At 41.9% G+C, this 13057-nt stretch overlaps 2 protein-coding genes across 3 annotated transcripts in view; one reads left to right on the forward strand and one right to left on the reverse strand.

Annotated features, from left to right (window-relative positions):
- GPLD1 (glycosylphosphatidylinositol specific phospholipase D1) overlaps nucleotides 1–10870 on the forward strand; it is a gene marked incomplete at its 5' end in the record, with an annotated part of 48038 nt that extends 37168 nt beyond the window's left edge. For both annotated transcript variants that reach the window (XM_084229122.1, XM_084229123.1), the window contains 7 exons: nucleotides 958–1063; nucleotides 1151–1244; nucleotides 4440–4616; nucleotides 4969–5129; nucleotides 7119–7145; nucleotides 7259–7309; nucleotides 10701–10870. In XM_084229122.1, the coding sequence (XP_084085248.1) occupies nucleotides 958–1063; nucleotides 1151–1244; nucleotides 4440–4616; nucleotides 4969–5129; nucleotides 7119–7145; nucleotides 7259–7309; nucleotides 10701–10787 (703 nt within the window). In that variant the 3' untranslated portion in view covers nucleotides 10788–10870. The remainder of the gene's footprint in view (nucleotides 1–957; nucleotides 1064–1150; nucleotides 1245–4439; nucleotides 4617–4968; nucleotides 5130–7118; nucleotides 7146–7258; nucleotides 7310–10700) is intronic.
- On the reverse strand, nucleotides 6044–7174 carry LOC311167943 (small ribosomal subunit protein uS5). Its single transcript, XM_084229124.1, has one exon. The coding sequence runs from the start codon at nucleotides 6870–6872 to the stop codon at nucleotides 6078–6080; it is 795 nt and encodes a 264-aa protein (XP_084085250.1). The 5' UTR covers nucleotides 6873–7174; the 3' UTR covers nucleotides 6044–6077.
- Nucleotides 10871–13057: the final 2187 nt, after the last annotated feature.

The following is a 13057-nucleotide window of genomic DNA, read 5'->3' on the forward strand; positions in this document are numbered from 1 at the left end:
TAGAAGTTTATTATTTTATTTTTTTAAAGATTGATTTATTTATGCATACAAGAACTGGGGTATGGGCCAGAGGTGCGGGGGGTGAGAGGATTCACCAGAGACAGGGTGGGGAGCAGAACAGGCAGATTGACTGAAATACACTGCTGAGGGGAGCAGTGGGTGAGACAGGAGAGGTCTGCTGTGCCATGTGGGTCACCTCCCTGGTTGGGAATCAAACTCGTGGTGCAGTGGCTGTGGATAGCTTCATAGTGCTGACACTTAATCCCTTGCACCACCAAGGAGGCCCCCTTAGAAGCTTAAAAATGAGGTAGATAGTTGCATTAATTTGCCAGTGTTGCCATGTAAGTACTAGAGATTAGGGGCCTTAAACAATAGGAATTGTCCATATGGATAGCACTGTTTCAGTGCTATCAGCACTATTAATTTAATTAAACTATAATTTTCTCAAGTTCTGGAAATTGGAGATTGAGGTACGGGCAGGGTTGATTTCTTCTAAGGTCTCTCTTTTTGGCCTGTAGATGGCCAGCTTCTCCCTCTGTCCTTATTTTTCATTTTATCTGTGTGTCCATCCCTGATAGCTTCTTGTAAGGACACCACTCATATTGGATTAGGATCCACCCTAATGACCTCATTTTAATATAATTACCCCTTTAAGGATCCCATCTCCAAATAGGTCACGTTCTGGGGCAGTGGGTGTTAGAACTTCAGCACATGAATTTGGGGGAGATAAAAATTCAGCCCAGAAGAGTAGGTATCCCAGGCTCTGCTGTTAATTGAGAGGCAAGATGGTGGACTCTGTGTCTGGAGAATCTTGATGTTGGGATTCACTCTGAGAGCACCCCCATCCCCAGGCGTGCAGGAGGGGTATATGGGTGAGGTGGAGATGTGCCCTTTTCTTGCACCTGAATACCTGGCCAGTTCTGTCTCAGCAGCTAAGCCCAGTGTGTTTCTTTCTAGTTTGGGCAGTTTGTTCCGCACTCAGGATGAGAAACAGAGTCTTGGACGGGTCTATGGCTATTTCCCACCGAACTGCCAAAGCCGGTTTACTATTTCTGGAGACAAGGTATGGGGGCCACTCCCTCCCAGGACAGTGGAGGTCACAGGGAGCTTTCTTAGGTGCTATGCTCTATTGATCGATTGCGTTTCACAGGCAATGGGGAAGCTGGGTACTTCTCTGTCAAGTGGCTACGTGATGGTGAACGGAACCCAGAGACAAGTGCTTCTGGTTGGGGCCCCAACTCACGGTAGGTCATGAAACATGAAGCATTTCTTTCTAGTCATGTGGTTCCTTGACTATATTGAGGGCAAGTCATGAGATCTGGAGTTAGAACTGTTTGGACTGCTTTCTTTTCTCATTAATAGCAAGCTGCGTGACCTTGGTAAAATTACTTTACCTCCCTGAACCTTAGTATCATCGTCTGCAAGATACAAATTATAATTCCTACCTCAAAGATTGTCGAAAATCACACATGAAAGATTTAGTGTGGGGGGCCTCCCTGGTGGCCTAGGGGTTAAGTCTCAGCACTATCACTGCTATGGCCTGAGTTCGATCCCCAGGCAGGGAGCTGACCCACATACGGTGCAGCAGATCTCTCCTGCTCACCAGCTGCTCTCCTTAGCAATGTTTTTCATTCAATCTACCTGTTCTGCTCCCCACTCTGTCTCTGATAAATCCTTTCACACCCCCCCTGCACCTCTGACCTATACTCCAGTTCTACACAAAAAGAAAGATTGATTTAGTGTGGGAGAGTTTAAACTATTTCCTCCAAGGTTACAAGAGTTATGTTTGTTATGAAAATACAAGGAAGTTTACATATATATAAATCACCCCTTATCCAGCCAGATAGTATGTGAATATGTCATTAAATACTCTTCTAAAACTGATTTCTGATAAATGTATCAGATTTCCATAGGCGCATGCCAACATTTGCTAACATAATCTTATTGCCGGAAATCTAGACTTTCCAGGTTTTTACCATGGAGGATAAGGTGTAACTGAAGTCCAGGTACATAAATCTGATGGCCTTTGTGAATCGTTTTTTTAGATTGATCCCTGGAGGTAGACTTCCTGGACTAGAGGGTCTAATCTTTTTAAGGCTCTTATTACATATTGACAGATTATTTTTCAGAAAGTTTTGCATAATACATTATGGGGAAGATATGATTGATAAGCAGAAGTGTGTGCAACGGAATAGCTAAAATTTGTATTGCGTGACACAAGACACAGCATTAGAACGCTAAGAGTTGGCTGACTTGGTTTTGGGATAACATCTCCTTTTTTTTCCTCCTTTACAGAATCTAGGTAGAGATTTCTCAGCTTTCGCAGCACACATTACTGGTTTTATTTGTCTCACTGGTCTTTCTGTCAGAATGCTGTGAATTAGAGCTTCCCACTTCCTTGCTATCTTTGTAATTTTGTTTTAAAATAGTCTGTAAAATAAAATGGTGACTATGTCTATATCTATTATAAAACTTTTGGAAATTATAAATTCACATGCACTTGCAGGAAAAAAGTAGAGCGATCCAGTTACATTTTATCTAGTTTCCCCAGCACTGTCTTGCAAACTATAATATCACAACCAGGTTTTCGACACTGGTATACTCCACCGATCTGATCTGTTGAGATTTTCCCATTTTCACCATAATCTATGGGCCCTAAAACAAAATAAAAATGCAGAATCCTTTGCTATAAAATTATTCTGATTTTCAAATTGGTGACAGGAGGCTAAAGCCAAACACAGCACCTCTCTAAGTGTACACCCACAGCCCCACCCCTGCTGTGACTGTATGTCACACACACGAGTTAGCTCCTTTTGGCCATTGGACGACTTCTGAAACCTGGGAATCATTTTTTAAAAGATTTATTTATTTATGCATACTAGAAATGGGGTACAGGCCAGAGGTGTGGGGGTGAGAGGATTTACCAGAGACAGAGTGGGGAACAGAACAGGCAGATTGACTGAAATACACTGCTGAGGGGAGCAGCAGGGAAGTCAAGAGAGGACTGCTGTGCCATGTGGGTATCTCCCTGGCCAGGGATCGAACATGTGTTGCAGTGGCTGCGGAGAGCTTCATAGGTTGCGTCTTAACCCCTTATGGCATCAGGGAGGCCCTGGGAATCATTTCAGACACCACTAACCTCGTTTCCATTCCACACTGATTTTGCTCCTGGGGCCATCATTTTGTCATTAACAACCATGGAAACCCCGGTTTTGCAAAGGTAGGATGTCATCAAAAGGAATGTAAGGCTTTAGTGTTGACACTGTGAATGCCTCCGGGTAGTTCATGAAGCATCAGACAGATGTCATTGTGCTACCTTCAAAGGTTCAAAGTAGCTGCAGCGTCCTTGTGAGTTCAGCAGAGTGCTTCAGTGTGCAGTTGAGAATCAAATATTTAGTGGGAATTTTTGGGTGTTGATTAATAACTGTCAAATACTTAACAGTATGAAAAACACTCAGAGGTGGCAAGGCGGAAGTGAGATATGGACCATTATACTGCTTGGAAACAGGGCAAAAGCCTTTCAAAAAAGGCAGTCCCCATGGATGTTGTGTGGACCACCTCTAAGATTTGTTCTCAGAAAATATTTAAAACTGGGGAAGAATTATCATGGTATTATTTATAATAGCAAAAAGTTAGAAATGGCCTCAATGTAAAAAGAATATAGAACTTCATAATCTTCAAAAGTCTGCACCTTGGTTAAAACATGTGATTATATGTACGTGTGTGTATGTCACCTCACACACCTGCATCTGTGTATCATTTTGCAGACAGAAATACACATCATGTAAACTGACAGCCTGAGGCTGGGACACAGGAGCTGGTGCTGCCCCCTGGTGATGACTGTGCAGGAGGGACCAGCACCTACTCTAGATCAGGGAGGTGAGGAAAGGATTCCAGAAGAGGTGACTCTTGCGTCAAATTCTGGAAGAGCAGTACTTTGCCAGCAGAAGGGTGGTAGTGAGGAGAGTGAGCGGTCTCTACTCCAGGCGGAGAGCACATCATTTCCAAAGGCCTAGATTTAAGAAATATTAAACTTGGTTTAAATTTGCAATGAGCCAGGGTGGTGTGGCCCCAAAGAATGCTAGAGTCCCAGGTAGGAGTTAGATTCTTGAAGAGTTTGGATTTCAGCCAAGTGGCTCTAAGTCAGGAGAGTGACAGAGGTGATTTGTGATGTAAAACAAGAGCTGTGTGGAGGCTATGCTGGAGGTGGAAGACTGAAAAGGCTGATGGGGTATCACTGAACTTTCGCAAATGTCTGGGTCTTGGGGTCCCAGATAGATTCACCTTCCTGACAATTAAGAGTTGACTGACACTAAATGGTCTGTCCGGTATGACTGAGTGATTTGGGTCCCTTGTGGCGCTGAGATTTTATTCAGTGCTCTTGCACCCTAGCTTTGCTCTCAGGATGGCAGCAGGAATTGTACTGTGGTTTATTTCAGATGATGTGTCCAAAATGGCATTCCTGACCATGACCTTGCACCAAGGCGGAACTACTCGGATGTATGAACTGACACCAGACTCCCAGCCTTCTCTGCTCAGCACTTTCAGTGGAGACCGCCGCTTTTCTCGCTTTGGTGCAGTTCTGCACCTTAGTGACCTGGATAACGATGGCTTAGGTAGGGAGGAATTAGTGCATTTTCCCATCAGACCGGTCCCCTAACCAGATCATCTAGGCTCTGTCCTTGTGCTTGACAGTCCAGGGCCCTGGGGCCTTTAGGTAGATTGAGTCAGGTGAGACTGGCGCCAGATGTACAAGAGTGAGTTGTTCTTCCAGGGTGGTAAATATGAGTCACCCATGTCAATTGTTCGTGATAAATCATGACACAAGCTTTTGACTATGATGGGATACAGTTAGGGTAGGCTAATTGAAGAGCACGTTAGTAATATTTGGGAGGCTGGGTGAGGTTCCAGTAGGGGAACAATGGAAAGGATGACAAGAAACTTTCTTCTGGCGGGTTTTGTTTACAGATGAAATCATCATGGCAGCCCCACTGAGGATAGCAGATGTGACCTCCGGACTGATTGGGGGAGAAGATGGCCGTGTTTATGTATACAATGGCAAACACACCACCTTAGGTGACGTGACAGGAAAATGTAAATCATGGATTTCTCCATGTCCAGAAGAAAAGGTAAAGTGTTCTCATATAAACGTCTATACCCTATTGGGAACGTATGGCCTTTTGCCAAGTCCTTGTTACATCCACTGTAATTTACCATGTTTATGGGGAGGTCCTGGGTTAAAGGGCACAATCACTTGCGTGTAGTTCACTGGCCCAGGTACTTGCATTTTGCAGCACTTCCCTAGAGCTAAAGTTTACTTGGACTTGGTATCATTCTGGTGCTTGGTTAGAGGCCACAGAAGGAATCTGGCTGCAACCCCTTGGAGTACCGATTTCCTATTTCATTGTTCCCATGCTCAGGTTTCCTGGAATTAAACACTGACCCATTATTATTTTTTTATTGAGGCAATATTGGACATGATTCAGAGGTACAGGATCACATCTCTTAAGATGTATGCTACCACACCCATAATCCTCCACGAGGCCCCCACCCCACCTCTTTAAAAAAGGTTTATTGTAAAATTCTTACAAAGCACAAATAAATCTACCTAGAACTTGACTCAGCAGAGGTGCATGTTAGCCTTTGATATATATTGCCTAGTATTATTTTGCTATGACCTTGATACCATTTTGGTGCATTTCCTCTGTCTAGCACTACGCTAAGCACACTGAAGTTACCAAATGGGCCTTGTGCCCACTTACAGATAGAGAACTTGAAGATCAGAAAAGGTGTTTTAAATCAAATTGCTAGGAAATGGCCCAGCAGGCACTCGAGCCAAGAGCTGCTGCTGATGTTCACTGTGTACGTTAACAACCATCTTATCGCAGATGATTTTGTAGGCAACTGTGTATTTGATTTTATCACTACTGTAAGATTTTTCTGTGCCAGCTTGTATTTTTTACAACACATTTCTGGATGCTTACTATTTTATCTACAGATAAAACATGGTTTAACCTTTTTTTTTTTTTTTTTTTTTTTTTGGGAGTAATTCACTTTATTTCCTGGTATAAACTCTTCTATGTGGTGGCCACAGCTGGCGCCTGGGTTCTCTGCACAGAGACTCTTGTGTGGGTCTTCACCAGGTGGTCAGTGAATTCCTGGTAAGGAGACTTGGTGAACACGGTCTCTTTCCATAGGTCGGGAGTGAGATAGCTGTAGGTCTTGGAGATGGCATCAAAGGTGGCCTTGGCAAAATTGCCCAGGGTGGCGGTGCAGCCCCTGGCCGAGGTGTAGCAGTCATCGATACCGGCCATCATCAACAGCTTCTTGGGCACAGGCGCAGATACGATGCCAGTGCCCCTGGGGGCGGGAATGAGGCGCACCAGCACAGAGCCACAGCGGCCAGTCACCTTGCAAGGGACGGTGTGGGGCTTGCCGATCTTGTTCCCCCAGTAGCCTCGCCGCACAGGGACGATGGAGAGCTTAGCCAGGATGATGGCACCGCGGATAGCGGTGGCTACCTCCTTGGAGCATTTAACGCCCAAACCGACATGTCCGTTGTAGTCCCCAATGGCCACAAACGCCTTGAATCTGGTGCGCTGCCCGGCGCGGGTCTGCTTCTGCACGGGCATGATCTTCAAAACCTCGTCCTTGAGGGACGGCCCCAGGAAGAAGTCAATGATCTCGGATTCCTTGATGGGCAGGGAGAAGAGGTAGATCTCCTCCAGCGACTTGATCTTCATGTCCTTGACCAGGCGGCCCAGCTTGGTGACGGGGATCCACTCCTTGTCCTCGGCCTTGCCTCCGCGGCCTCCCATTCCAGGGCCCCCCGGGCCTCCGGGCCCTCCCGCAGCACCGGCGTCGTCCGCCATTTGGTGTGTTCGCGGAGAAGAAGCTAACCATTTTTTTTTTTTAAATGACTATTAGTACTATTAGACTAATGAATTCTTTTCTGAGCTAAATTCCTGCAAGTGGAATTTTTGGTGCCAAAGAGCATGCAAACGTTAAAGGCTACACTAGAAATGTAGGAATGTCAATGTAAGGGTATGATATTACTATCACTATGGGTTTTTTAAAACCAATTTTAATAGCCTCCCTTTCTCACTATTTTCTTTTAGGCCCAATATGTATTGATTTCTCCTGAAGTAAGTATTGCCTGAAGGAATGGTGAAAGAAAAATTACCCACCCCCGGAAAAAAAAAAAACAAAGCCTTTCTCTTATTTTAAGGTGAGAAAAATAACACGGCTTATCTTACAGGCAAGCTCAAGGTTTGGGAGCGCTATGATCACTGTGAGGTCCAAGAACAAGGTGAGTTCCAAGTATCAAGACTATACTCCTTTGATACTTGTTTTATGGTTGGTATTTTGGGATTATCTCATTTTGTTCATTTCTTCTTTGAAGAAGAGGAACATAAAACATAAAAATAACATTCTCACATAACTCATTACTTTTTTAATTCCCCTACTTCCCCTTCAGTTTCATCCTCTACAATGGGGGCTGGACTGACCTATCCCAACGTGTGGGGCCAACTCCCTTGGGTCACCTGCTTTTGTATAGCCCAGAAACTGAAACACTGTTACATGTTTAATTGGGGAAAAAAAAGACTAATTCATGACAAATGAAATTGACATGAAGTTGGGATTCCAATGTCCATAAATCAAGTTTTACTGGGACACAGTCTTGCTACTTTATTACAATAACAGCCCTTCCTAGAAAATTTACTGCCACACTAGGTAACTGTAGTTAGTATGTTGTTTTCTTCCAGACTTAGAGACATATACATAGACACATTTCCAGTGCTCACTGTTTGATAATCATATACTATATTATGTCTCTTCCTAGAGAAGTACATATAGAGCTATTTGCTACCTGATTCTAATGGCTGCATACTCTTTTACTGTCTGGATGGACCATATTTTTATTTCCAAATTTTTACTACTATAGATAATGTTATTGAGCATTCTTGCAGCTATCTCTTTATGTAACTGCAAATATCTGCTAGATCAAGGTTTTATTTTAAATTATACTGCTAAACTATGCCAGATCCATTCATTCATCTCAGGACATATGTGTGCTAGGCTGAGAGATATATAGTATATGAATTACACACATGGGAAATTAAATACAATGCAAATCATAAGATTAAATGCTAAAAGATTACATGCTATAAGATTAAATGCTAAAGAGTAGTGTGAACACTAAGTAATGTTGTACATTAAGGTTTGTAAGATGTGAAGTGTTGTGGACCCTGTTTTGGTTTATAAGAATTATGGTGATATTGCCCCCTACTGGTCACCAGTTCAAGTGGCCAAGCCTCACAGCACAACTTTTGGGTTAAATACAAACAAAAGAGCATTTTAAATTTATGACCGGATTCTCAAAAAGTCTGGTCACAGAAATACTGTTAGGTTACCTCGCATTTGAAATTTTATGTATTTTTCAAAAATTAGATATTATCAATAAATCAACAATTATTTACACCGAGAGTGATTCGATCATCCAAAAGTAACTTTTTCTATACAACACTGCAAGTTTACCTTTCTAGTAGTAGTTCACTCGAGTCAATATAAAAATCATAATCAGGAGTGTTGGGAAAGTGAAATAAAGAAAAACCAGATTAAATTGAAACAGAAAACTGAAGACAAAATGTCAGTAGCAAAACCATGGAACTAAATTTACCCATCAAAAGGCAGAATGTAGTTGGCTGGATCAGAAATCAAAACCCAACTTTCTGCTATATCCAGGAGACTCTAGAGCTTCAAAGATAAACATAGGTTTAAAGTAAATGGTTGTTAAGACAATCCTATCAGCAAACAGAACCCAAAAAGGTGGGAAGGTAACAAGAGATAGGGATGGACATAACGATTAAGATCAATACATCAGATTTTTTTCCCCCCTGATTTATTTATTTATTTATACAAGCACTGGGTACAGTCAGAAGTGCAGGAGGGTGAGAGAATTCACCAGAGCCAGAGCAGGGAACAGAACAGGCAGACTGACGAAATACACTGCGAGGGGAGCAGCGGACATGGCAGGAGAGGTCTGCGTTCCATGTGGGACCCTCGCTGGTGGCCAGGGATCGAACCAGTGCTGCAGAGGCTGCGGGCAGCTTTGCAGCCCAGTGCTCAACCGCTGGGCCACCAACGGAGGCCCCAATACATCAGATGTTGTATAACACTCATCAACACATATATACCAAATGAAGAAGCATCAAAATATATGACAACTATTAACATCTTAAAAAATAGGGGACTTCAACCTATATTAATGGACAAATGAGACAGAAAATCAACAAGGAAAAATTGGTAAGACCAGATGGACTAAACATTTAAGGGTACTATAGAGCTGAGTACACATTATTCTGAAGAGTACATGGAACACTGTCAAGGATAGACCACATTTTGGGTCATAAACCAACTGACAACAAATTCATGAATATTGAAGTCACATCAGGTATCTTATCTTCTCTGATCACAATGGTATCAAACTAGAAATCCAAACCAGTAAAATCTCTAATATATGGAGACTGAATACTACTACTGAATGTCTGTTGGGTTAATGAGAAAAATCAAGAAAATTAAAAAATACCTGGAGATGAATTAAAAATGCCTAGGACAAATGCAAAACAGTAAAAGGAGTACTAAGAGAGAAGTATATAGTAATACAGGCCTATAAGAAACAAGAACTCAAATAATCTAACCTTACACCTTAAGGAACTAGAAATGAAAAAAAAAAAAAAAAAAGGAACTAGAAATGAAACCAAAAGTCTGTAGAAGGGAGGAAATAATAAAAATCAGAGTGGAAATAAACTACATGGAATGACAAATGGGCAGGGAATGTGAACAGACATTTCTCTAAAGACAGCCAGCCAGTAGGCATATGAAAATATTTTTTACACCTCACTTACCAGCCTTTGTTCAGAATATCTCTTGGTGGTTTCCAAAAATGAAATCCAATCTCAAAACATATAGATTTGCCACCAATGAAAATGTTTAAAAACTTGTACCAGGCTTGGGGCTCCCTAGTAGCGCAAGGGGTTAAGCCCAGCACTGTGAAGCTATCTGCAGCCTCTGCAGCATGAGTTTGATCCTAGTTAGCCAGGGAGCTACCCACATGGCAAGGCAGACCTTTCCTGTCTTGCCCACTGCTCCCCTCAGCAGTGTATTTCACTCAGTCTGCCGTTCTGTTTCCCACTCTGTCTCTGGTGAGTCCTCTCACCTCCCGTACCTCTGGCCTGTACCCATCAATAAATAAATCTTGTATGCATCAATAAATAAATCTTTAAAAATAATTTGTACCAGGCTCTGAAAGGAATTCTGAAGGATGGATCTTAGCAGCAGGGGCAGTAGAAGTGTTGCAAACACACTGACAAAGGCAGCCCCTTCTGACAATCATCATTATTCCAGGTCTGCTGTCTGTCATGTACCTCCACTAGAAAACTAGAATGAACATGTTCTTTATTCTCTGTGTGCCAGAGAGGGGGCTGTAGTGAACTTCCTTCGCTGCGGTTGGTTTCTAACCTACTGAAGGGTCAAAGTGGTTTTAAGCTGAGGGAAAGGAGATATTTTGAGAGTGAGCAACATAGGGTGTAGCCAGTCTCTTACCTGTGTCTGGATGTCCAGAGCCTAACACGATGCCTGGACTATAGCAGGAATGTAACAGTGGTGATGAATAATGAATTGTTTCATGTTCTCTACAGAATCAAGTGGTCATTGCTGCCGGAAGGAGTTCTTTTGGAGCCCGGCTCTCAGGCGCCCTCCACATCTACAGCCTTGGCTTAGATTAAAGATTTCGCTTTTCCTATCTACCCCTCCCTTTCTCCTGCCACGTCATCTCCAAGGTGAGAGTCTGGTGGACAAACTGTCATGACCAGTGGAGCCTTTGTAGATGCTTCTAGATAGAGCTGAGGCTCCTGGGAGTGAAGACATACACAGCCAGACTATCTGGACATACAACACATTATGACGACATCAGAAATATGGGAAGTGGCAGACAGTGGTTATTCATGCCCTTTTGTACAACGTATTTCTTCCTTCACATGAATCCCTATCTTTCTGGGGCCTAGAAAGGCTTCTGTTTCTTTTAGGAAAATCTCTATATACAATTTCTTCTAAAGATGTCCTTTAAAATTGGTGCCTCTCTAATCAAAATGCAATAGCATAGAACAGGGTCAAACAGTACAGAGAAACAGTAGAATGAGGAAAAAAGTATGGGGGTGAGTGAATGAATGTGAGGAATGATTTCACAACTCTCAAATCATGTAAATGATGCGGTCATTTCTGAACGAGAATTATTTTTAATGTTTCCTATAGTGAAGGACAAATGTAAAGAATGCTAAGTAAGTCATCCCGAGAGTGGCCTCTGTTGCATTAGATGCCACAAGTTGTGCCAACAGAACGAAAGCAGAGAGGAGAGATCTGGGCTGAGCCAAAGGCAGTAGCGTGACCAAGAGGAGTGGAGCAGGCTTGGCTTTCCTTCTTCCCGGGCTGGTTTAATAGAGTGGTTTCGCCCATTAGGCCTGCAGGCATATTTAAGGACTAGGAATGCATCATGGGGTTTTAGTTTTACTACAAAATTACAGGGTTATCTGTAAACGTAACTATTTGATTCTCTATTAATCAGGGAAGAACTTCTTCTGCTATCAGTGAAAGGAAACTAAAAACGGGAGAAAATAACACAGGGCAAGAGCCTGTCTCAGTTTTCCTAGAGGCAGAAGTAGATGGTCAGAGGCATCCAGTGAAGCATAAAGGTAAATTAGAAATCAACTAAAATTAAAAGTTACAATTGTGAGCATAAAGTGAGTCTATACAGGAAAAGAACATGACTAGGCATGTAGCTAGACAGCACCCCTGGCTCACTCCTGGCATTGTCCCATCTTTCTGGAAGAGATAAGCTGCTGCATTTTTCCCTGTGGAAACTGGCTTAGTTTGGGTGACAATTATTGGCAACTCATCTCAGGAAGTATTTTTAATTAAAAGGAAGCCTGATATTAAACGACAAGGAGTTACTTAGATGTTTCTCAAGAAGTCTGGGTGAAGAACAAACTGATGACATTGCATTTCAGTCAGAAGTGTTTCTCTCTGTACTAGATCTTTCCTTTAGAAAAATGCGTACTTTGTCATTATTATATCAATTATCACATGCTAGGACTCATGCTTAAACCATCATTATTACCCGAGTTTTTATAATGTCTGAACATACCAGGTAGCAACCCCCAGCTGCAGATTAAAATTACCAATCGTAAGCAAGTTTTCATACAGGACATTTAACCATACTAACCCCATAGTAAGAAATGATGTAAACTGCGCTCTTACTGGTGAAGGAAAACCTGTATGGCAGATATGTAAGAACCTGGCACTCAGGAAAAAAAAATCTGTGTGACTATCAAATGTATTACTCTGGTAGGTGGATTAATTTTTCATTCTACTAAGTATTAACTGTAGTTCTAAAGCATTCACTCTGAAATGTAGAGGAACAAAAATGGAAATACCTGGTAGGGTTTTATTCTCTCATTAATACAAATCTTAAATTTTATGCCATTTAAGTCAAAATTACTTTTATTTCAAGATGGCAAATCACATTTACAGCTTTACAGTGTTTATTATGTGTATATATGTAACAATTTTCAACTTTAAGATCAAAATTATTTTATGCCTTTGCATCACAGATCTAAGAGAATAAATATGATTTAAGTTTGGGGATCAACTGATGTTTCTGAAGCCCATATCCCATGCATCACCCATGAGACCACTCTGTAGATATTACTGAAGTAAATGAAAGTAAATCTTATATTTAAAGCGTGAGCTTAATATTGCAATTCTAAATAATAAAGACGTGTACAACTTTTGGGGCAACTGACCAAAATAAACAGCTTTATAATATGAGATTGTTTAACTTTATTCAACACAGTTTATATTTATCAAGAATAAAGCAAGTGTTATTAGCATCCGAAAATGACATGTATTCTGCACACTTTAAGAGGATTTCCAAAAGCAAATGTAGTCTATTAAGGGTGTCATATTATGCATTTCACATGTTAAAAGGGGGCTAAGATTA

This window comes from Talpa europaea, assembly GCF_964194135.1.
Source record: "Talpa europaea genome assembly, chromosome: 2".
Lineage (NCBI taxonomy): Eukaryota > Metazoa > Chordata > Mammalia > Eulipotyphla > Talpidae > Talpa > Talpa europaea.

What these genes read in the sequence shown, in the direction of transcription:
- LOC311167943 (XM_084229124.1), bottom strand. Translation starts at nt 6,872, where the DNA reads ATGGCGGACGACGCCGGTGCTGCGGGAGGGCCCGGAGGCCCGGGGGGC.